We start from the raw sequence: 26014 nt of genomic DNA on the forward strand, positions 1-26014 counted from the left end.
AAACAAACAAACAGTAAGTAAATAAATAAATAAATACACAACACTTTAGAGTGAATAACAGACATAGTTCACCATCTCAATGATTTTACTTGTTTTGAAAATCTGAGGGGAAAATAGTTAATCAGGTAAGGAACCGAGATTGTATCTAATGTTTTGTTACAAATTTAGGTGTTCTTTCTTTTGAATAGATCAATATTTATTTAATTTTTTGGAATCATGAGTGGCATGAAGAAATGTACTCCATAATATATTAATGAAAAAAAATAGATGAAAGTTATTAATGACAACTAATTTATGTTTAAAATATAGACAGCTAATGTTAAGTGTGTAAGAACTCCTGGCTGCAATTGAAATGTACATTTTAATCTCTTGTTAAAATAATTGGAATGGCTCTTCGAAGAATATTGGAACTTCCAAGAAAAAATGTTTAGGATTACACTTGAACTTTGGGTTAGATAAAACTGTTACCTATACCAGAAATCCCCAGCCCCCGGTTCACAGACCAGTATTGGGTCACTGGGTCATTGGGTACTGGGTTACTCAAGCGGCAGGGGATCAGGTGAAACTCCATTTATGCAGGTAGCGGGCACACATGCGAAACCATCCCCTTCCCCCCTCCACTATCACTGCTGGTCAGCAGAGCCAGAAAGGTTGGGGAACGTTGACCTATACTATTTGAAGATTTCTTATTCACCTCTACCATTCAAGGATACTTTTCTTAAAGACAAACTTTTTTGTTACAGAGAAAATACTGAAAAAGCCACATTTTGCAAACAACTGCCTGAAGCCCTTGTTTTAAAGCTGTTAAGAGAAAGAAATATGCATAATATTTTGTATGAAACTGTGATTTGTAGAATGTCGAGAATGCCACTTACTTCTTTACATGTAGAGAGGTTGCCACTGACAACTCTAGCCCTTATCATTCTGATTGTTGAATACCATGAGATATTGAAATCTACTTACAAAATATATTTACGGTGTATGTTGCTACTAACACATTTTTATTCTAATTGCTATTCTAATAATGTATTAATATACATTTAATAATGTAGTTGAAGATGGAATGTGAGGTCATGAGTATATAGGAGCAAAAAGAAATTTTAAAAGGTCATCTATTTTTTTTAAAAAAAATTATTATAGTTCAAAAAAACCAAAAACAAATGTATAATAGTTTTAAAAAAAACTAAAAATAGTTTTATTTTTTGAGTATAGAAATACAGTAATTGATATTGCTTCAGGTCTGTTGCTGGTTGCAAGCTTGCTGGTTTTAAGCACTGCAAGCATGTGAAAGTAGCCAAGATTTAATTAGAATTTTGATCTGATTTAGTACATTTGAATCTGAGCTTTGCTGGATTGAATTCAAATAATCAGATCAGTTTTATTCACAAATTTGATTCATTTTGATGAAGCATGAAAGTGTAAAAGCACATTAATTTACTGAATAATGTACCTAGTTAGATTTGATGCATCACATTGATTACGTTAATGATAACAGTAACAGAGTTGGAAGAGATCTTGGAGGTCATCCAGTCCAACCCCCTGCTCATGCAGGAGACCTGTACTAGGATTTCAAATCGCTGAACTGCTGACCTTTCTAATCAACAAGCTCAGTGCCTTAGCCACTAAGTCACCTAGTTATTCAGACTTGATTCAAACAGATACGATCAAATTGATTCTAAATCAAAGCTTTGCACAACCTTATTAGCCATTAATCCCTATGGTGTCCCACCCACTCTGCAGTATGCAGTTAGTGATATATTCTGTATTACAGAACAATAGAGGTTGGAATATGAAAGTGTATACAAAGCCTTTGGAACTCTTATACATTGAATTGGAAATTTTGTACCAAGTGCATAATAAACCTACTAGCTTTAGGAGTCAGATTCTGCTAAAGGTGGAATAAAAGGACAGAATAGGACATTGAGATAAGAACATAAAGCATCCTATAAAGTTAGAAAACCAAAATTCAAAGCAGTCTGTTTATACATTGATTTAAGAGCAGTTAAGCAGTTATGGAAATTACTCTTGATTTGCCTTGTAAAAAGCTTAATACTGTGAATTTAATGAGTTGCCTAAGGATGATTCTGTTCTACTAGGGTCTTAGGATGAATCCATCCACAATTCTGTAATATAATTAACCATATATTTTTTCTTCAGGGTTTAGTGATTGAAAGAGTTGGGCGCAGACCTCTTTTGATTGGGGGATTTGGTTTGATGGTTTGCTTCTTCATCATACTTACTATGTGTATGAGTCTACAGGTCGGTAAATGTTAATTGATCTATTTTCTTTTAAATACGTGAAATCATCAGGTTTAAACGTTTTTTTAAAAATCATTCTTATATGCAACAAATATTAGATCTTTTCTGTGCAACCTTGAATTAGAATAATGGACAAATACTAATTTTCTTTTGTGAACTGTATTTAAGAAGCAAGTTCAAACCTTACATTAAAAATATTACTGTAGTTTACAGGATTTGTAATGTAACAAACTGAGGCATAACAATGAAGTGCTCCCCCTGATATCTAACTGCATTATATTTTTTGCAATAATACCTTCCCAGTTTTATTTATAGTAAACTGAAAAACATGGAAATGTTTCAGAACCATTATGACAAACCATGGTTTTAAACTATGTCTTCACCAGTCCTAATTTCCAGTTTTAATTAAAATCTCATTTTCAAAGATTAAAGCATACTCTCAGGATCACAGCTATGGAGGTAGTGAAAATTGCTTTGAAGCATATATGTTTGTTCCACTTTTCCAAAGATCTGGGACTGCTCTGCATAACTGTCTGCCCAAGACAGCCCTTTGGCCTGATCGTACAGATCTTGACAAATGTGAGGTGCTGTGAGTTGTCCTTCTTGCTAGTGAATATTGATTTTTTTTCATATTCTTATGACATTTGAATGTCAGAGCACTTCCATCAGTCTTGAATAACAAGGGGGAAAACTAGAATTAAAACTTTGGGTTCAGCCAAATCCATTTCTGATGGAAATGCTAAGCAATCCAACAGTCTTAGTTCTGGGTAATCAGAGACTATGATTAGGTATGACCTTGGCTGATTTTGACAAGAGGAGACAGAGCTTGGATGGCATTGAACTAGAAAGCTGCCGCACACAGAGCAAGGGCCTGCCCTCTCTCTTTTTGGATGTCTTCCACTGATTAGTCTCAGTCTGTAGAGAGTATTTCTGTTATTGTTCCTTTAATCTGAGTAATAAAGCTGGAATTTATTTTCTACCCATGACATATTAATGACTAGCGTTTATTATTCTAAGCATGTATTAGATGACATACAGATTTCCAAAGATAGAGTATCAGCAAAGTGGTCTTTGTATCACTGCAAATGTTCTTGCTTTCTACAAGCAGTCTGAGGATCTCTTTGTATTTGATTTGCTATTTAAAAAAAAAATGCCCAAAATCTATTCTGGATGATTTTCTGGTTAAAATCAAACATAATAAAAAGTTACAATTTGAATAAAACACAAACAATAAAACATAAAATAAAAACACCGTATAAATTACTGTAGGTTTACAAAAAATAATTCATTTTTAATGCTATCATGTATTTTTCAGGATCAAGCAGTCTGGCTTCGATATCTCAGTATAGTCTGCATTCTTGCAATCATTGTCTCATTTTGCATCGGACCAGGTAATGACCATCTTTTCAAAGATGCTCTGACAGAGAGAGTTGTGATGGTTTTTCTAATATAATTAAACTGCTCATAATATGGCCTGTAAAGTTGGATTAGAGTGGGGTAAAAGAGGAAATACAAAATCTCTGTAATAGTATAAAGTATTATGTACTTCAGGTGATAATAAATATATTGTGGCAGTTGAGAAAGACATACTTACTAGGTTACATGTATCTAAGGATAATAATATACTGTATAACATTATTATATGCAAATGCTATATATTATGTTATTTTATTGATTAGACTATTATATACTTTTGAAAGTGTCAGCTTGTTGTGATCACATAGATCTTCCCTAGGATGATTGGTCACCCACTTGGCCCTTCAGATCTTGCAATGGTGTACCCATTGTCCTTGTAATCATATATTATATGATTATAAATCTAAATATATAAATTAAAATCTATTACATTTTTTACAGAATGCAGAATAACAGTTGGAAGGGATCTTTGAGGTCTTCTAGTCCAACCCTCCACTTAAGCAGGAGATTCTGTACCATTCCAGATAAATGCTGATTGATTATCCTCACTATCAAGAAATTTCCCCTTAATTTTAGGTTGGATCTCTCTTTGCTAAATTTCCATCCGTTACTTCTTGTCTTGCTCTCAGTTGCTTTGGAGAATAAATTGTCCCCCTCTTCTTTGTGACAAGCTCTCAAATATTGGAAGATTGCTGTCATGGCACCCCTAGTTTTTGTTAGACTAGACATAGCCAGTTGCTATAAGTGCCTTGATCATCTTTTTTGCTGTTCTCTGCACTCTTTCTAGAGTTACAATGTCTTTTTTGTATCATGGTGACCAGAACTGGATACAGTATTCCAAGTGTGGCAGTATATAGCAGTACAAATATATAATGTGATATTGATTCTATTCCTCTGTTGATGCAGCCCAGAACTGAATTGGCATTTTTATCAGCTACACATGGCTGACTCATATTTAAGTGACTGTCCACTAGGACCCCTGGATCCCTCTCACAGTTACTGCTGTTGAGCCAGGTACTACTACTACCTGCACATTTGGTTTTTCTTGCCTAAGTGTAAAACCTTACTCTTCTCCCTAGAGCTGGAAGAGAGCATCTAGGAATGGGTAGTAGCTCTATCTTCTACATGAAGACTGAGCACATGATCTTATTTGCATCTCTGGTCACTCCCTCCTTGCCTGGTGATTCCCCAGTTCGGCTCAGTCTTCATGCAGAAGAGATGTATTGGAGAGAGCTGCGCCTTTGGCTGGGATTCTCCAACTCTTGAGCGTAACAAAACATTGTTTCTTTAATTGTGGATCACTCCAGCGATCGGGAAGCTTTTTTGTCTGCCGATCAGCTGTCTCCCTTGCTGGCTTTGATCAATTGAGGTCCCAGCCAGTCGTGGTTAGTGGTAAGGGCCGGTAAATAGCATCTGGCTCCTTGGCGAGCGGAGGCCCGGGCATTCCTGCCTGGAAGGCGGAAGGGGGACTCAGTCACTGCCCAGTGGCATCTGAGGCATTCTGGTAAGTGGTGGTAGCACAGGGAGTACGAATTGAGCTGCGGCAGCAGTTACCCATTGCGGGTCCACCTGCCTCTATTTAAGGTGGAAGATGGCGTCTCGTGTGCACTCCACCAGCCAGCAGCCTGATACGGGCAGAAAGAGAGCTTCCCCTGGGGCTTTTCCGGCTCTAAGCCTGAGCCCATCTGCACAGAGAGCTGCAGCAAGGGGAGCCACAACTATAAGTCATGCAACTGCTTCTAGGAGTGGCAGAGGCTCCAAGATGGCGGATAAGGACGCAGAACGATGCCAAAAGGCATTAGAGAAAGAGCTGGCTAAGATCTGTAAGGCTAAGAAAAGCCTGGATCCAGAAGGCTCTCCTATGGGAGAGGCAGCGGCTTCTCACCCTCAAGGAAGAAAGGCCATTGGCTCCTGCTAATGATCCAGAGCCTTTGCAAACTGCCTCTTGCAGACAATGGTCACCAGCTAGCACTGGTGAGGCATGTTATCAAACTTTAGGAGAGGTTTTGGATAGGGCTGAAGCCTTTTCTATTGCAAGCCCTGCCAGAGGAGCTTATTCCTCCTGCAAGAGCCAGGCCAGCTGCCTCATTTACTCCCACTGCAGCAGGGCTCCACCCAGTGGCGGAAGCTGTGGCAGAGTTTCCTGAACAGTTACAACAGATAATTTTCTAAGCTATTACGCAGGGAAAAGCTACAGGCTTGCAGCAGAGGAATTTCCCTTCTCAAGGGGGTTCTTCTTACCGCCATCAGCAAGCACCACCTATCCTTTAGGAGGAGTGGTTGGATCCTCGTGAGCTTACTTCTAGCTCCTTCTATAAGGAGTGGAGACTCCTCGGCTGAGAAGAGGAATTCCAGAACCTTTCAGGTGCCTTTTACAGGTCTTTTTAAGCCAGATTTATTTAAATCATTGCTACATAAGGCCAAGGCTATCACTAACTTGGATCCTGACCAGGCTTCTGTATCTACCCAGAGCCCGGGGGATTCCGGTCATTTGCTCTTTTCTGAACCTACTGTGGAAACCGAGGTGATTCCTTCACCCAAGTTATTTCTGGATGTAGTTCAAAGGCAGTGGACCAATCCTGGAGCGGGCATGCCTCAGTCTATAGCTGAAAAATGGCTTTACAATGTAGCTTCAGATCTGTCTGCAGCTGTTGACAAACCAGTGGCTGTCATGACTTCAGTGGCATTCTTGCCTGCAGAGGCAATGGATTGTCTGAACGCAGAGGACAAAAAGGCTGAAGGATCCTTGAGGAAGGCCCACCAGGCAGCTGCCTGGGCTATTAAGGCTGCCACATCAGCTTCCTTCTTCAATAGGGCTTCCTTGCTCTGGCTTTGCCAGTTACAGGATAGGATCCCCCCTGAAGATGTGAGAATTCATCAGGATATAAATAACTCAGCTGCAGCTGAGTTTTCAGCGGATGCCATCTTGAATGTGGCAAAGTTCACATCCAGATCACTGGCCTCTTCAGTAACAGCCTGTCATTTGCTATGGCTTAAACATTGGCAGGTGGCCCGATAAAAACAAGTGGAAGTTGGCTTCTGCCCCTTTCACAGGCAATGACTTGTTTGGAGAGGCTCTGGAATCCATTCTGGTGGAGACCAAGGGCAGGGGCAAAGCCATGCCCTCCCTTTTTCGGAGGGGGGACAGGAGGTACTCTCCTTATTTTAAGAGGCAATTCTTTCGTGCTCCAGAGTTGGGAGGCGAATTCCAACAGTTCCAGTGATCTTATTCAGGCAGACAGGAGAGACAGATGGAGAGATCGGAGTTCCGGGGCCGCCAACAGTTTCAGAGCAAGCGGCCCTTTCACAGAGCAGGAAATCGCCCATATCATCATTCAAAATGACTGCAGGACTGTCACGCATCTGGGCAGTCGGCTCAGCCTCCACTACCATCAGTGGGAGGCCACCACCTCAGACAGGTGGGTAGTCAGCACAATACACTCAAGTTTGGCTCTAGAATTCCTCTCCACCCCCCCCCCCCAAGTTTTTTAATCAGCTGCCCTGACTCCAGGAATGCAGCCAAACAAAGCCTTATGAACTCAGCGATTCAACACCTGCTGGAAATCCAGGCAATTCATCCTGTCCCGCAGGAGGAACGGGGACTGGGTTTCTACTCAATACTGTTCTTGGTTCAAAAGAGCTCCGAGGGATGCAGAGCGATTTTAGATATCAAATGTCTCAATATGTGTCTGGAGTACAAACGCTTCAGGATGCAGTCACTCAAATCAATTCTGGGAAGCATACGCCAGGACGATTTCCTCACCTCCATTGACCTCACAGAGGCATATCTCCATATACCCATCAGACCTGCTCACAGACAGTTCCTCTGTTTCTCATATGCGGAAAAGCATTACCAATACAAGGCAATGCCATTTGGCCTGTCTTCAGCGCCACGAGCCTTCACAAAGATATTGGCAGCCTTAGCAGCCTTCGATCCGTGCCAGTCAGAGTCCAATGATACCTGGACGACATTCTGATTCAGTCCTCAGGCAGAAGCAGATCTTCGGATCACAATCCAGGTTCTACAAAAACATGGCTTTTCGATAAACAACAAGAAGAGCCATTTTCATCCCACCACCAGATTTCTCCATTTGGGAGCCATTATAGATACATCTGTATGCGTAGTCTCTCTATCCCTGGAGAGAAAGGACAGCTTATAACAGTTAGCAAGCTGCATCATGGCCATGGACACGATACCACTCATATACCTTTCGCAGCTCCTGGGGAAGATGATGTTGTGCATTGCCATTGTTCCATGGGTACGAATTCACGCCAGGGCGCTGCAGTGGTTTCTCCTGCCTTACCAACGATCCAGCAGGAGCAATTCCCAGGACAGGGTAAGAGTTCCTCTACAGGTACTGCAGTCCTTTCGGTGGTGGACATCACAGGCTCTTGCAAAAGGGTGCCTCTTCAAAGAATTAGACCAGGGATGGGCAATTGTGACTCTTTTACAACCAGTGGACTTCAACTCCCAGAATTCCTGAGACAGCCAAGCTGTCTCAGGAATTCTGGGAGTTGAAGTCCAAAGGTTGTAAAAGAGCCACATTTGCTCACCCCTGAACTAGACCATCTGACCATCTGACCATCATGACGGACGCCAGCCTTTATGGCTGGGGGGCACACTGCCAGTCACAGATTGCGCAGGGCCGGTGGACAAAGGCAGATTTGTTGCACAGGATCAATTGGCTGGAGCTCAGGGTGGTTTACCTGGCCCTCAAGAGTTTCAAAGAAGCCATAGTGGGACAACACTGTTGGTCTTAACAGACAATGTTAAGGCCTGGTGGCTCAGCAGACTAAAAGCATTGTGATTAATACCAGCTGTCTGCAATTACTGTAAGTTCGAATCTCACCAGGCTCAAGGTTGACTCAGCCTTCCATCCTTTCAAAGGTAGGTGAAATGATGACCCAGATTGTGGGGGCAATAAGCTGACTTTGTATAAATATACGAAAGTATGAAGGCTATTGCTTAACGCATTGTAAGCTGCCCTGAGTCTCCGTAGAAGGGCGGCATATAAATCAAATTAAAAAACAAAACAAAAAACAATGTGGCAGCCAAGGCCCACATCAATCGCCAAGGGGGGACACATTCCAGACCCCTCATGGCGGATTGGCGGATTGTCTGGGGCACTGGGCAGAGAGTCATCTTCAGTCCATAAAGGCAGAGCACATATCTGGGACCCTGAATGTTCAGGCAGATTGTCTCAGCAGGGTGACAGTGGACCACTCAGAGTGGCGCTTACACCCCTCGCTGTTCCAGGAGCTGACAGTCCACTACAGGAGGCCGGTTATAGATATGTTTGCTTCTCCAGAAAACACCCACCTGTTGAGGTTTTTCAGCAGGTTCAGAACAAGGGGGACGGCAGGAACAGATGCCCTGAGATGTCAGTGGCCTCCCCGGCCTTGATTCCAGCAGTCATCAGGAAGGTTCTCACGGTGAAGGCGGAGATGATCTTGATAGCTCCCTATTGGCCCAGGAGACCATGATTTGTAGACCTGGTCCACCTGTCTGTGAGACCTCCCTGGAGAATACCTCGGGAGAGGCTTTACCTCAGCCAAGGGGACCTGGTCCATCCAGCGCCTAAGTGGCTCCAACTGACCGCCTGGCGATTGAGTAGCGGTCACTGAGGAGGGAGAATTTCTCCCTCAGAGTCATTCAAACCATTCAGGCTTCTAGATGACAGTCCACAGACAGGATATATAATTCCATCTGGAGGGCATTTTGTGCCTGGTGCTCTAGATCTGGGACTGATCCCTTGGGGGTATCAGTGGCACAAGTTCTGGAGTTCCTCCAGGAGGGATTGGACAAGGGGTTAATGCCCAACACCATCCGGAGACTGTTATCAGCACTGTCTTCTGTCCTATCATGTGGAAGTTTAGAGTCACTTACCAAACATCCCACAGTTTGCAGATTCTTCAGGGATGCTTCCAACTTGCGACCACCTGTGGTTCACAGGTATCCCACTTGGGATCTGACTAAGGTTTTACAGGCCCTTGCAGAGAGTCCCTTTGAGCCCTTAAGGTCAGCCAGTCTACATTTCCTTTCCTTTAAAATGGCCTTCCTAGTCGCAATTACATCAGACAGAAGGATTTCAGAGCTGGCGGCTCTTTCTGTGAGACAGGACCTCTGCATATTCCACCCGGACAGGGTGGTCTTACGTTTGGACCCTTCTTTCATTCCTAAAGTCAATTCATGGTTCCATAGGGCCCAGGAATTGATTTTACCCAACTTCTGCCCAGACCCGAGACATGCCCTAGAACAAGGATGGCACAAGCTGGATGTGAGAAGGGCCCTCCGTATCTACATCAGATGCGTGGCTTCTTTCCGGAAGATGGAATCTTTATTTATCTCATTTCAACCATCTACACTAGGAAACAGGGTCACTCCTTCAATGGTGGGTCATTGGATTAGAGCTTGTATTGCCAAGGCATATGAGGTGCAACACCTGCCAACACCTAGGCACATAACAGTGCATTCCACCATGACTGCGGCATGGGCGACACAGGCCTCTATTGAGGAAGTGTGTCAGGCAGCTACCTGGTCCTCCCTATCTCCATTTATTCAGCACTATAAATTAGACTCCTTTGCCTTGGCAGAGGTGGCATTTGGGAGGCGAGTCCTCCAGAGAGTTCACAGTGTCGGGGGGAGGGGGCTTGAGACCAGACTGCTCCCACTCATAGGGGACAGGCAGGCTTTGGTTTGTCCCATTCCTGGATGCTCTCTTCCAGCTCTAGGGAGAATGGGCGTTGGTCCTACCTGAACGCCATTTCTAGTAGAGTTGGAAGAGAGCATCCAGCCCCATCCTTATTAATGTCTGGTCCACAGTCCGGGAGGAGCTACTGTTTTGCAGGTCACAAGTCTATTCATCGCTATGCCTTCGTCGAATTGGGGAATCACCAGTCAAGGAGGGAGTGACCAGAGATGCAAATAAGATCATGTGCTCAGTCTTCATGCATAAGATAGAGCTACTACGCATTTCTGGATGCTCTCTTCCAACTCTACTAGAAATGGTGTTCAGGTAGGACCAACGTCCATTCTTGCCACTGAATCACATTTTGTTACATAAGGCCCAGTATTCAAGTCTGTCAAAATCTTTCTGGATCTTTAGGCTATTCCTCCTAACTTGGTGTCATCTTCTAATTTGATGCTTCTCATTTTATCCCCTCATCTAAATTGTTTATGAAGATGTTGATGGGTACTGGGCTTAAGACAGAACCTTGGGCATGCTTCCTACTGCATACTTCCCTCCATGTAAATGTAATTTAATTGAGGACCACAAGTTGAGTGCAGTTTGTCAGCTAGTTATGAATCCATTTGGTGGTGATACTATCCCACATTTTTCTGTCTTACCAAGAAATAGGTTGTGGTCTATTTTTTCAAATGCCTTATTGAAGACCAAGTATATTATGTCCACATCTTTTCACTTTTCCACCAATTTAATCACTTTGTCAAACTAATTTAATCACTTTGTCAAAGAATGCAATAAGATATATATTATTGCATTCTCTGGCAAAGTGATTAAATCACTTTAATCACTCGACGTGATGTCCCGGTGCCTGGAAGCGGTACGGGTCTGGATGGGGAGGAACAGGCTTTGGCTCAACCCTGCCAAGACTGAGTGGCTGTGGGTACCGGCATCTTGATCCGAAGGAGAGGTTCCATCGTTGGCTATAGGGGGTGAAGTTTTACCCCCCGTAGACAGGGCACGCAACTTGGGTGTCCTCCTGGATTCACGGTTGAGTTTAGATGATCCTATAACAACCATGACCGGGGGGGGCGTATGCCCAGATTCGTCTGGTGCGTCAGTTGCGCCCCTATTTGGACCGAGATGCTCTACGCACAGTTACTCATGCGCTAGTCACCTCCTGTCTTGACTACTGTAATGCTCTCTACCTGAGGCTGCCCTTGAGGACCACTTCAGCTGGTGCAGAACGTGGCCGCACGGGTTGTGATGGGAGGGTCCCGATACTCCCATGTTATACCTCTCCTGCGTGACTTGCATTGGTTACCGGTTGCCCTCTGGATGAGATTCAAGGTGCTGGTGATGACCTATATAGCCCTACATGGCTTAGGCCCAGGATACTTGTTGGACCATCTGCAGCCAGCAACGGCTTCCCATCACCATGACTTATATTAAATAAAAATAAAAATAAAAATAAAAATAAAATAATAAAATAAAATAAAATAAAATAAAATAATAAAATAAAATAAAATAAAATAAAATAAAATAAAATAAAATAAAAAAAATAATAATAAAATAAATAAATGTTCTGTTTTTGACAGGCCTATGGTTTGTCTTCATTGCTTCTAGCTTTGCTTGCTTCTAGGTGTTTGCAGATTTGTTTGTTGCTTGGTTACTTTTTCCCTGATCTTCCCAGGTATTGATGTCAAACTGATAGGTCTCTAGTTTCCTGGATCCATTTCCCCCTTTTTTGAAATGGGAACCATATCAGCTCTTTTCTAATCCTCTGGTAGTTTCATGGGGCTCCAGGTTCTTTGAAAGATATGGTTTAGTGGTTTAGTGGTTCTGAAATCAAATCTGCCAGCAACTTCAGAAATGTAGTCCTGGTGATTTGAATCCTTCTAAGGTGGACAGGTATTGTTTTACCATTTTCTAGATTAGGACAGATACTGTCAAGATGGGGTAGAGGGTTGTCCCCGAACCGTGAACCAGCTCACGAGCAAACACACTGGGACTGAAATAAAACTAGCAGAGGAGTCTTGTATAAAAATATACTTTACTTCAAAATGTTTAAAAAACACTATATCTTTAAAAAGGCACATTAATAACAAAGTCTTATCTTGGTTAAATGAAGCCAATCCATCTCCCTAAATTCCTCTCCACAATACCGAAACAGTCCATAAGGAAAAAACTAACATGACATTAAACAGCTTCGGTGTCGATACATCATCGAGGTGGTAGAAGGGCAGCAGCATAGGCTTCACAGCTAAAAGTCACCTGTGAAAAACAATTCAAATCAGCAAACGTGGCTTGAAGCTCCTGGGAGGGAAACTGTCCAGCAGCAACAGTTCAGATGTTGGCTTGCGTGCTTCAACTCAGCAAAAGGCAAGTCGAAATTGGAGACTTCAAAAGGTTCTCAGCTATCTCAACTCACAGTTGCAGCTAGCTCCTTGGGAGTATCTTTACACAGCTCAGCTCCTCTTCTGCTGCTATCTCTGCTGCAGCCGTCAGGACTCCTTATCTGAGTTCTCCTCCCTTCTGCAGCTCTGCTCTGGGCTCTGCGTCCAGGTGCTTCAGCACTGGCTCTGCATCTAGGCCTAAACAGCGTTTAGGCCCAAATAGCAAGCAGAAAGGTCCGTGCTTATATGGGGAGTTAACCTGCAATTAACTAGGGCGGGGAAGGCTTGCAGTTAATTGCAAACAGGAGATGGCTTGATTGGATCCATACTGTTTGTAACTGATCAAGTAGCTACAGCAATCCTGAAAACACTCGTGACAACCCCCTTCTCTGTGGCTATTTGATTTGGTAACAAACATACATACATCATTGAATACATATGCACATCAACGGTCAGTACATTTTACATAGCCATCGATATTTTAGTTGTTCATGATTAGGTAAGGCCAGCACTTCCTCATATTTCTGAGGCGTGGCCGAAACCTGATTGACTGAGGTAATGAAGTCATCATATCTCCTAGGTTTGTTACCTCTGGTAGATCTAACTGGTCTGTCTCTAGGTGCATCATTCACATCAGAGTCATCTGATGGATCATCTTCCTCGTGATCTTCATAATGCGTCTCTGAAGCTGGGTGCCTATCCTTCCCAGCCACCCCCATCTTACGCTCTAATATCCCTTTCAAGGGTACATGGGATGCACGCTTCCCAGAACTAGATGTATCCCTATCATCAGGTAGGTTCTCTGATACATCCTCCGTCTGTTTATCAAAACTACGGGAAGGGTTCGGAGTGAGAATCTCATTAGCATGGATCTTACTCCTATTAGCCCCTTCGTGAAAGGTAGCAGACCTCAATATAACCAGTTTCCCATTCGGGTACGCAAACCTAAATGTCTTGGAGCCCTGCACATAACCGACGAATCTCAGCTTAACTGAGATTCGATCTCCTTTCCTCCTGAGCTCCTTTGGGACATGAACATCAGCCATCACCCCGAAAACGTGGAGGTGTGCCAAACTAGGCTTATGGCCATATAGCACCTCATATGGGGTCTTCTGCACCACGCTAGACCACACTCGATTTAAGGTGTAATTTGTGTATCTGACCGCCTCCACCCAGTACGCGAAGTTTAGTTTGGCATCCTCTAGGGCACACCGCATCATCGTCTGCAATACGCCATTACGTCGTTCTACGATGCCATTCTGAAATGCGGAGTAAGGCGCGGTGCATAAATGGATTAGGCCCTTACTCCTCAACCAGCTAGAAAACTGACTTGAATTAAATTCAGTCCCTCTGTCAGTTAAGATCTTCTTAACCCTGACTTTATGCTGGTTCTCGACTAAGCTACAGAACTCTTTGAACTTAGCCAATGTTTCCTTTTTAGACGTTAAGGGAAAGACGAACCCAAATCTACTGTGGTCGTCAACTATGGTAAGGAAGTACTGTCTCTTGCCAATGGAAGGTGCGAATGGACCTACCAAATCCATATGGACAAGCTGGAACGCATGTTCAGAGTACCGCTGAGACCTCTTGGGCGCGGGTTTCACTTTCAGTTTCGCACTCCTGCAAATTGAACAATCTAGAAACGTGTTACAATCATTGATCTTGGTTCCACTTGAGTGTTCGGTTACCTTTTTCACTATAGGAAAACTCACATGACCTAACCTGCGATGCATCAGATGAGCACATTCATTGTGCAACGGTTCACCTATAGAAACTGTATTTGCATTCTCAGGTTCCTTATTATTTGACTTTAAATTAAAACTTATAAACCTTTTATTTTTAATATTAACTTTACAATCATCATTACAAGACTTCCTCTGTTGAAAGTCTTGATGCTCACTACCCAATTCTAACTGGGATCTATTGTTACTACCAGATGAGATAGTATAATTGCTAGCACTAAATGCCTCAGCATTCACATTGGGGGAATAGTAAGGCAAACCACCTATCTTCAACACCTCCCCAATCACACATTTGTTATTTGTAATTACAGCTGTTCCTTCTGAAAACAGAATCTCTATTCTGGGATTCTCACATAGCCTCATTAAGCTTAGCAAATTATGATCTATCTCAGGTACATACAATGCTTCATTAATTTCTCCTATCCCAGGAATATAAACATCTCCAATGCCAACAACATTCACCTTTTTACCATTTGCAACTTTGACCATGTATTTATGCCTTCTCATGTTAACAACCAACCTTCGGTCACTCACAACATGGTTATTAGTGCCACTATCCATTAACCATAGTTGCTCACGCTGTTCCCTCGTAAGTTCCGACTCAATGGTTTCTACTATGCCTACAGAACCATCATTAAGCCTAAGATTGTTCCTTTTGTTACCTCTATTTGGCCATTTACCCCTTCTCTGGTTAGGAACATCTCCACTTGGTTTTCTGCCTGGAGGGACCTATTTTTACACTTACTACCAGAAGGTGTCCTTGGACATGCCCTGGCATTCACATTTTGTGGGCAATCCCTTCTGTAATATTCTCTTGAACCACAGTTGAAGCATTCTCCGATAGTATATGCTCTATCTGAACTATCAGGCCTTCTTAAGGGTTTTGCTTGTGGAAAGATGCCCTACATTTTCGCAAGTTATCTTCTGCTATTAATTTACCAGATAGCACTTCTAGAGATAAATTGTTGTAATTGACATTATCCAATTGTGATATAAAATTATCCCAGCTAGAATCAAGGGAATTGATTATAACGGTAATGAGGGTTTGTTCAGACACTGTTTCCCCCATCAACATCAACTCCTCCCTTAACCTGTTTAACTCACATAAGTGTTCATTAATATCTACTCCCGCCTTCAACCTTGCAGAATAAAACTCCCTGTAAATTCTGTTTGTGGCATGGGAGCTTTTAAAATAAAATAACTTATGCAGTTTTACCCAGACTTCTGTTACAGTCAGGTTATAAGGTATACTGGGATATAAAGTAGGATCAATGGACATCAATAGGATACAAAAGGCCTTATGATGTAAAAGATCAACTTCCAAGGACCATGGTCTAGGTGGGGGTTTCAACAACAATGATAAAACATTCTCTTTCATTAAAATGACTTGAATACTCTTAACCCATTCCTTAAAATTTCCTCCACCTACACTTAAACCTTTAAAATTAGGAGGAAGAACCTGTACATTGTTAAACATAGAAATAGACATTGATTGATGTTCAGGGTGTGGTCCGTCCTGGAACGGGCAATAAGGCATTGGAATGGAAGCATGCAGCACAGTGTCTTCCATCTGGCATTCTGACAATTGTTCCTCCCCAATGGGAGGGATTAAAACCTCACGTTGTGCGGATGCAAAGCTTGTTCTGGTTTGATTACAAGAGTTCAAGGTTCCTCTCTGGTGCTCATCTCTAGTAAGTTTCGGACGCGCTCCTAGGTTCCTATCTCCAGTTGAGGCATCCTCTGGAATCGCCCTGGATGTCAGTGTTGTCACGGATGGATATGTCCCACTCGTAGCGTGCGCTGACATCAGGGGTGTGTTGGTACGTGCAGCTACTATTCATTGAGCCGATGGCACCTGCGAACCATCGCCTAGAATGGTTGCTAGTGTTTCTATTGCATTTGCAACCTTACACTCAACATAAGAGTCTCTTGAGTTTTTAGCTGGAGTCATTGACGTCATCAAGGGAGCTAGAATTTTTATGGCATGATCTATAATGGTTTCGACAGCAGGTGGCGCTGTATCAACTTGGCCATGCTGGTCTAACAAAGAAGCAGGGACATTCAAATCAGGCAGTCTGTTAACCCCCATTCTCCACTTATAGTCCGAAATAGGGGTTTTAGAAAAAGATTAAAAGTCTCTTACCGGTCCGGTATTTTCTAGGACTTCGATCTTATTTCCTTTAGCTGTCATCACGGCTGGATTCTTCAATGACTCGCTAAAATCAGCAATCGGGTTCTCACTTGTTACTGGCAAACCTAAAGCTTGAAGGATTGCCTTCCTGAGTTCATCATCCACCTCTAAGTTTGTTTTCGAGGCCTGAAGTGGCGTTCTTTTAGTCTCTACTTCTTTAGGTGATGGTGGTTTACTCACTGCATTAGGCATTTCAAAAAATAAGGCTTCTGCTCCAAAACCTGCAGCTCCACTACACTCTTGGTCAATTAGAGTTTAGGGTTTTTCAGCCAAAACAGTTTTGGCCTGGGCCCCAGACTTTGTGACTCCATGCTTTTCACTGCAGACTTTGTGACTCCATGCTTTTCACTGCAGCCCTAGTCAACATCTGTTTTTCCTGCATTAATTCAATTGCAGACATTTCAGTCTAGCGTATCGCCACATGAGTGTAGGTTCGCTAAACCATCCTCTGCTACCAATTGTCAAGATGGGGTAGAGGGTTGTCCCTGAACCGTGAACCAGCTCACGAGCAAACACACTGGGACTGAAATAAAACTAGCAGAGGAGTCTTGTATAAAAATATACTTTACTTCAAAATGTTTAAAAAACATTATATCTTTAAAAAGGCACATTAATAACAAAGTCTTATCTTGGTTAAATGAAGCCAATCCATCTCCCTAAATTCCTCTCCACAATACCGAAACAGTCCATAAGGAAAAAACTAACATGACATTAAACAGCTTCGGTGTCGATACATCATCGAGGTGGTAGAAGGGCAGCAGCATAGGCTTCACAGCTAAAAGTCACCTGTGAAAAACAATTCAATCAGCAAACGTGGCTTGAAGCTCCTGGGAGGGAAACTGTCCAGCAGCAACAGTTCAGATGTTGGCTTGCGTGCTTCAACTCAGCAAAAGGCAAGCCGAAATTGGAGATTTCAGAAGGTTCTCAGCTATCTCAACTCACAGTTGCAGCTAGTTCCGTGGGAGTATCTTTACACAGCTCAGCTCCTCTTCTGCTGCTATCTCTGCTGCAGCTGTCAGGACTCTTATCTGAGTTCTCCCTTCTGCAGCTCTGCTCTGGGTCCAGGTGCTTCAGCACTGGCTCTGCATCTAGGCCTAAACAGCGTTTAGGCCCAAATAGCAAGCAGAAAGGTCCGTGCTTATATGGGGAGTTAACCTGCAATTAACTAGGGCGGGGAAGGCTTGCAGTTAATTGCAAACAGGAAATGGCTTGATTGGATCCATACTGTTTGTACCTGATCAAGTAGCTACAGCAATCCTGAAAACACTCGTGACATCTACTTAGTTGGTGCCTATAGTATACACCTATGCCAATGTCATTCCTTTTTCCTTTTATTTTAACCCATATGCATTCGAGGAGGATTTCATCCTTGGTTTTATGCATTTCTATAGTGATTTTTTAATGTATAATGCAACTCCACCTCCTCTTTTGTTAGGTCTGTTTCTTTTGAACAGTTTATATCCTTCCAGCAGTATATTCCAGTCAAGAATTTCATCCACCAAGTTTTGCTAATGGCAACTATATCATACCTGTCCTCATGTACTAGTATTTCAAGTTTGCCCTATTTGTTTCCCAAACTTTGAGCATTAGGCATCTGAGTCCTTTATGGCTGACCCTGGGTATGCTGCCTACATCTCCTGTTTTATATCTGAGTCTTTCTTCACTCCCACCACTCCCTACCTATTTGTTTAGTTAGCTGTCTTGGGGATTATGCCAGGGATTAGGTCTTAAAGATTTTAAAGATTGGTCACCCTCCCTGCTCTGTTTTAATTTAAAGCCTCTGGGATAAGATAAGCCAGTCATTTTTCAAATACATTCTTCTCAGCCCATCCCCTGCCAGAAGGCCTTCATGTAAGTAATGTGGACCATGGTCTAAGAATTCAAAGTTCTATTGACACCACCACCCGTTAAGCCACTGGTTTATTTCTAAAATTCTCTGCTCCCTCTTTGGAAGTACAGATGACTACTACACCATCTGTACTCCTAACTCTTTAGCTTTCATGCCATAGCGTCTTGATAGTGTTTTTGGTTCATTGTATCATTCATCCCCACATGAAAGAGAAAGATGTGGGCTTGATTATTTTAGTAAGGCTGTCAGTCACATCTTTGATTTTTGTTTCTGGGAGACAACATACCATGTTTTCCCGAAAATAAGACCCAGTCTTATTTTCTTTTGGGCCCCAAAATAAGCACCAGGTCTTATTTTCAGGGGATGTATTACCCGTTTACCTTAGAACAGGGGTGAAATGCTACCAGTTCGGACCGGTTCTGCCTTCCGAGTAGGGAAAATTTTGACTGGTTCGGAGAACTGGTAAGGAAAATTTTGATTGGTTCTGCCCATCTCCCCCTCCTCTCACCTCTCCTATATTCTATTGTTTATTAGCTCAGCTGATTTGCGTGACAGAGCGATTGCCGCCTCAGCTGAGCTAAGAAATAGTAAATGAGTCTTAATCTCATTTGCCGTCAGCTAGAATAATAAAGGGACACTTTCTGCCGCTTTTTCCCCTTCCCCCCACCCCCCCAAGCAGGGAAAGGAATACTAGCTTTAATGAGATGTCTGGGCTTCTTCCGGAGCAAAAGCAGAGAGCCTCTTCCACAGAACCTCTCTGTCTTCTATTTTTCTTTCACAGCAGAACAAAAAAGCCTCTTCCTGTGAAGGCTTTTCCAGTGTATGCTGATTTTCTTCTGGAGCAAAAGAAAGCTTTTCTAATGAAGCAGTTCCACTGGTTAATTGTTCTCCCTGTCAGGAAGTTTCTCCTTAGTTTTAGGTTGCTTCTCTCTTTGTTCAGTTTCCATCCACTGCTTCTTGTTTTGCCTTCTGGTGCTTTGGAAAATACATTGCCCCCCCCTTCTTTCTGGCAGCCCCTTAAAAGCCTGTTGCCTATCACACTCTTGGGCAAAGTGTGTGGGCCATTTCCTCCTTTCAGTGGTCCATAAAAGTACATAGTATGTAGATAAGAAAGTTGAAAAAAAGTGAACAACATTTTTACAGAACTATAGATATGTTGAGGCTGGGTGTGACAAAGAATGGCTGGGAGGGGAAGGTCCAGGTGAGGCACCCCTTGACGTGAGTGACATTGAGTTGGCCATGCCCACCCGATCACATGACCACAAAGCCACGCCCACAGAAGCGGTAGGGAAAATTTTTAGATTTCACCACTGCCTTAGAACCACTGCAGCCCACACTCTGACACCTGTTGCACTGCAGGCTGACTTGTTCTGTGGCTGCTTATGGCCACTTGCAGCCAGACGCCTCATGGTGCATCACACCTGTGCCGCTGCTCGCGGCACAAGGCTGTGTGGCTTGTCGTGCCAGTGCCGCTGCTTGTGGCAGGCCACGTGGCATGTTGAGCCATTGAGCATGTGAGTGGCAGCACCGGCGCAATGAGCCATTTAGTCTCCTGCAGTGAGCGGCGGAACTGATGTAACATGCCACATGGTGTCCAGCTGTAAGTGGCACATGTCCTGCTGCAAGCAGCAGCACTGGCTCAACATGCCATACAGCCTCCTGCTGTAAGCGGCAGCACTGGGCAAGTGCCACATGGTGTCCAGCTGTAAGGTCTTAACAAGGGCTTATTTTGGAAGTAGATCTTATATTAGGATAGGACAGAAGATAGACTAAAAAAAATATTAAATTTGTCAAATTGAGGAACATGAAAGGAGAAGACAATAGGTGAGATTAGTATGATGTCATTGGATTATTAATATCAAGTCAGAATGCCAAGTATTTGTACTCATAGCACGATGCCACATACCATTTACAAGGAATCAAACCTATTCTTGTTTGTGTTTATCATTCTTTTTTAATGGAATCATGGTAAAATAAAATTAATTTCAATATATAATGATCAAGAGTGATGATTGCTAGGTGTACAAATTATATATTTCATAACACTCATCTTTTCTAACAAAATATCAAATATGTCTAATCAGATTTGATCTTATTTACAAGAGGATGAAAGGCCTCATGGCAGCACACTCTTGAGTATACTTTAGCAATAGGTTCCTGGCCTGTATAGACCTCAAGCCTCTGTTTTTCTTATTAGGAATAGGTTTATGAAGCACCTAATTGTTGTCTCTTTCTTGCAGGTGGAATTCCATTTATCCTCACTGCAGAGTTCTTTCCACAGACTCAAAGGCCAGCAGCGTTTATGATTGCAGGAATAACCAACTGGCTCTGCAATTTCATAGTTGGACTACTTTTCCCTTTCATTCAGGTATGGGCTCCGAATTACAGAAGGTACGAGAACATTTTAAAAATGGCAAAATATGATTTGCAGTAAAATCAATATATAACCCTCTTGATCTATTTATAGTGTCTTTTTTCAGTGTTTTAAAACTTCTGATTTATTTATTTTTTATTTTAAAAAGAATAGCTTTAAGTCATTACATGCAAACCATCATGGGTCGGGGACATAAAAATAAAAACATAGGACAATTTAAATAAAAATTAACAAAAGAATTAATTGAAAAATACACATGAAAAGACGAGGCTCTGAAAAGGTATATTGATCTGTTCCGGTTTATGAGGCAACTTAATGTGCCAGTTTGCATAATACACACAAAGGCTAAACCTCTTTAAAACATCCAAAAATGAGAAACCACAAGCTCCCTTGGTAACTTATACAAATCTTACTTAAGGAAGTTTTTCCTTACATTTAAATAAAGCTTAGGTAACTACAACTTATACCCCTTTTCCACCCTAATTTTTGTGACCATGGAAAATAGTTCTGATCAACTTTCCTACATAATTTTGTATACAATTAAATAGCACAGTTTTAATATGACCAGAGTTAGAGGTTAAGAATATGTGTGGATAGTCCACAGTAGCTCAGGCTGGATGATTTTTTTACAGGTTTTATTGTTTTTAAGCTAGAGAGATCAAAATGGAATGCTCAGCTTCAAAGCATATTATGAAATGCTGGTAATAGAAGGCATGTGTTTAGTCAAAGGAAGATGTTCTTATACATTTGTAGACCAAGACTGGCTTGATATCTGTGGTAAGGATCCTGATAATCCAGGTTTCATTTTGCTTTGTGCTTTCAGGAAGGGTTGCAAACATACTGTTTCCTGGTTTTTGCTGCCATCTGTCTTATTGGAGCCACTTTCCTTTTCTGTGTTTTACCCGAAACAAAAAAGAAAACACTTGCTGAAATCAACCAGGCATTTGCCAAGAAGAAAATGCCTCTGGAAATCCATGAAATGGGTCATTTTGATCCTAAGGGAAAATCAAGTGAAGTACAAGAATCCAATTTTTGTCATTCATTGGGAAATGAAAAAAACAAAAGTGAAATGGCCTAAATTCAATTTTTACATTTTTTTTTTTTTGCATTTTAAAAAGCTATTTATTAATTGTCGTGGTTGGAGAGAAGTTGTGACTAGAGTTGATAAAGAGTCAAAAAATGGGGAATTGGATTATTTGAACAAGATCATTGATTCATTTAACTATGCAAATTCACATCTGAGCATTGAGGCATATTAAGTAGCTATCATTTCCAATGAAACTTCCTTGATTAATTGTAGGAGTGCAGTTGACTTTTACTACTAGTTTGGGTTCATGGTTCAAGCATGGTTCAAAAACCTATTTTTTATTTACAACTTTAATTAAAATTCAGATTTTTTTATAGCGAAGATTGGATTTATGGAGGGTTTAAACCTTTTGAGGTCAATGCTAAAATAATTTGTCCCATATAGATAACTTCTTAGACTCATGGCAATTCTATCTATGAGGACATACTTAAATCTCAGATCTTCAGTATCTTTTTCTCTTTAAATATAATCAGGGTTTTAGGTTTTTGCGGACTATTTTTGTTTTACATCTTTGAGTGGCAGTTACTTTGTAAATCTAGTGCTTACAGTATCTTTATCCCAAGTCAGTCCAATGATGAAAACCTATCTTGCTTTGTGGTTCATCTTTATCATTATAGTGTATTTTAATACTGTATTTTTATACTGTATTTTTCGGAGTATAAAATGCACTTTCCCCTCCTAAAAGAGGGTGAAAATTTGGGTGTGTCTTCTACACTGAATGTAACCCCACCCACCCACTGGGCCCCACCCTTTTGGAGTTTTTGGAGGCTGCAAATGGAGCCTCCCAAACAGAGAACCTCTCAAACAGCCTCCAAAAGGTCCGTTTGAGAGGCTGCCTTTGCAAAGAGAAGCTCCTTTGCAAACGGAGCTTTTGGAGGCTACAAACACAGCTTCTCAAACGGAGAGCCTCTCAAGCAGATTTGTTTTTTTATTTTCCTCCCCCCAAAATAAGGTGTGTCTTATACTCCGGAGCGTCTTATACTCTGAAAAATACGGTAGTTTTAGTTACATAATGCTGAACACAAGAATGATGTGTTACAAACTATGAAAGATGCAAGAATAGGTAAGCTGTATTGGGGTGAGGCAATTTTAACTGCCACTTATGTCAGTGTTTGTTGCAAAAATCAAATCCAGAAAGCACACACAGGCAGACTGATGCAGCAGGAATCATTAACTTCTTTATATACACAATGTTGTGGTCCACCAGCAGCCTGCGAAGCTGGCAGCAGCGTTGGAGAGTGAGGAGGCTGGGGAGGACCATGGGCCAGTCCTGGAGTCTGGGGAAGGCTCGGACAAGGGCTCTGCGTTGGAGGCAGAGAAAGGGCCATCTGGGAGGTACGTGCTGCTTCTAGAGCCTCCAGAGTCAGACCTCAGCGAGGCAGAGGAACAGGGGGAACCTGTTCCCAGTGTGCGCATGCACACAGCTGCCAGAAGGCAAGAACAGTTAAAACAAAAGGGATGACTTGGGAGTAAGGCTGGGAGATGATTGGCCCCTCCCATAAGACTTAAAAGAGGAGCAAAGGCACGTGGGCCTTTGCAGGAAGCAATGTTTGTTCATTCGGTTCAGCCTAAAGCCTGAAGCTCTGTTTTATTCTGGACTCTGTGTGGCTTTGCCAATTAGGTCTTTGGCAGCGTGTCAAGGGAGATAAAGGTTGGTGATTATCCCGAAGGACTTCTCCCGAAGGACTCTCTACAACTAATTAGGACTCATCTGTGAATGAACAGAATTCATAGCTGTTGCAATAAAAGAGGTTTTTGGGACTACTTGTGTGTTTTAATGATTCAGGAAGCCTAGGTCAGAACACACAATACATGAAATAAATTTACAATACCAATATAGATTCTTCTTCAACATAGTAGCAGTTACAAGCAAAACACAAGCAGCAGTACAGCAGAGATGCAAGTCCACACTTGTTTCATTTCAGAGCTCTGCACAGAGCTTAATACAAAGACAGCCTCCTCTATATAGGGCAGTTAAGCTTCTGCACAGACTCAGTTGCCTAAGCCACGCCCAAGACTTCTAGCTTAAGTTTCTGTTTTTAAACAACCTTCATTGGCTGAGCCTGTTACCATGCCTATTCATTGCCTGACCTTGTTACCATGTCTCCATTCTGTCCCTATTGGCTGATCTATTCCAGTCCATGAATATTCATACTCTGACACTCCTCCTTTCATGACTGGAATAGAAATAAAATCAAATAATTTAATATTCTTCCTAGACCTGTATTTGAAGACCCAAATTCTTTAGATGGAGATGGATAATACAGATAATATAGTTCTTCTGTCCCAAATGAGGCAGAGAGCTCTCCTTAAATTCAACAGCAGCCATCCTGCAATCTTTCTCTTCCTGGTTTCTAGAAAGCAGTCTTCTAGCTCAATTACAATTCAATCTTTCTGTGTGTTCTGGGCCCATAACCTGTCAGAGTTTGTTGCAAAAATCAAATCCAGAAAGCACACACAGGCAGACTGATGCACCAGGATTCATTAACTTCTTTATATACACAATAATAAATGAAGTAAATTTACAATACCAATATAGATTCTTCTTCACAGTAGTAGCAGTTATAAGCAAAACACAAGCAGCAGTACAGCAGAGATGCAAGTCCAGATTTGTTTCATTTCAGAGTGAGCACAGAGCTTAATACAAAGAGAGCCTCCTCTATACAGGACAGTTAAGCTTCTGCACAGACTCGGTTGCCTAAGCCACACCTAGACTTCTAGCTGAAGTTTCTGTTTCTAAACAGCCTTCGCCTGTTACCATGCCTATTCACTGGCTGATCTTGTTACCATGTCTCCATTCAGACCAGGCTGATCTATTCCAGTCCATGAATGTTCATACTCATGACTTCTGACAATGTGAACTGGCAATTTATGATAGAACAACTGCAGAGAATGGACTTTGGGGACAGATTTATAAACACTATAAAAATGATTTATGACAGACAATCTGCTAAGATAATGATGAATGGAGAAATGACAGAAAATGTTAGCATTATGAAGGGCACTAGACAAGGATGTCTTCTCACCATTGCTGTTTATTTTGACCTTAGGAGTTTTAAATAGAACTATTAGGTGGGGAAGAAGTTTTAAACCCTTTAAGAACCTTATTTCACCATTGATTGATTGGAGGGAATTGCTTATTAACAGAGCTGGATATTTGAACTTTCTTGTTAAAACTAAACTGAACTTGAAAAGAGAAAAGCAAAATTAAGGATTTGCCACCTTTAAAAGACAGACAAAGAGATCAAACGGATTGCTACATAAAGGTTTCAAAATGGCGTTTGAAGCTGTGACTAAGTGAAAGTGTTTATTGCAGTAACTTGTTCTTTTCTGAAAAAAACCATCTGACTTGAAAAGAACTATGGCTTTTTGAACTTTGGAAATTCTTATTCTGTCGTTACATGGCTACATAAAGAAAGAAGAAATACAATGTTTAATAAACTTTTAACTAACTAGCGCAGCAATAAAAGACTTGGCGCAGGACCAGAAGTGGAGAAGCTGATCTTTTACTGGAAACAGACTTTATAATAGAATTAAAAAGGATATGCAGAGCTTTAAGCGTGTAAGTATTGACTTTAAATCAGCGGTTCTCAACCTGGGGGTCACGACCCCTTTGGGGGTCAAACGGCCATTTCACAGGGGTCGCCAAAGCCCTCTCTCGCCCCCCCCTCACTACTTCACTCACCCTCACCCTCTGCCTCTGTTGGATCGCCGGTCGCTTACCCCACCCACTCCCAAACTATTGCTGCCTCCTGAGTCCCAGCTGATGGCTAGAGGGAAACAAACGAGTGGTGGGTTTCTGCCAGTTCTAGGTGGTTTGGCTGAACCATTTGTTAAATTGCTGGCTCGCCCTGCCCCTTGCCAATAAATAGTGGGGGTGGAGCGGGGCGAGGGGTGGGCGAGCCAGTAATTTAACAAATGTTTTGGTGTTTTTTTGCAATTTATTGGCCTTGCAGCACACTGAACCGTTTGTTAAATTGCTGGCTCATCCGCCCCTCGCCTTGCCCCGCCTCCCAC

General features: G+C 42.1%; 1 protein-coding gene and 1 long non-coding RNA gene across 4 annotated transcripts in view; one reads left to right on the forward strand and one right to left on the reverse strand.

Moving 5' to 3' along the window:
* The window catches only part of LOC132712491 (uncharacterized), a 60966-nt gene extending 36356 nt beyond the window's left edge, over positions 1–24610 (reverse strand). Inside the window, exon 1 of one of the 2 annotated variants that reach the window (XR_015729242.1) lies at positions 24529–24610. This is a non-coding gene — a long non-coding RNA (uncharacterized LOC132712491). Of the gene's footprint in view, positions 1–23829; positions 23903–24528 lie in introns of those variants that run through there. The other variant, XR_015729243.1, reaches the window with a different exon arrangement.
* The window catches only part of SLC2A9 (solute carrier family 2 member 9), a 119445-nt gene extending 94247 nt beyond the window's left edge, over positions 1–25198 (forward strand). The window contains exons 9-12 of one of the 2 annotated variants that reach the window (XM_087875263.1): positions 2158–2259; positions 3575–3650; positions 20777–20904; positions 21734–25198. In XM_087875263.1, coding sequence (XP_087731389.1) covers positions 2158–2259; positions 3575–3650; positions 20777–20904; positions 21734–21988 — 561 coding nt within the window. In that variant the 3' untranslated portion in view covers positions 21989–25198. Of the gene's footprint in view, positions 1–2157; positions 2264–3574; positions 3651–20776; positions 20905–21733 lie in introns of both variants that reach the window. The other variant, XM_087875264.1, reaches the window with a different exon arrangement.
* The last annotated feature ends 816 nt before the right edge of the window (positions 25199–26014 follow it).

This window comes from Pantherophis guttatus, chromosome 8 (assembly GCF_059756535.1).
Source record: "Pantherophis guttatus breed Tessera chromosome 8, ASM5975653v1, whole genome shotgun sequence".
Classification (NCBI taxonomy): Eukaryota; Metazoa; Chordata; class Lepidosauria; order Squamata; family Colubridae; genus Pantherophis; species Pantherophis guttatus.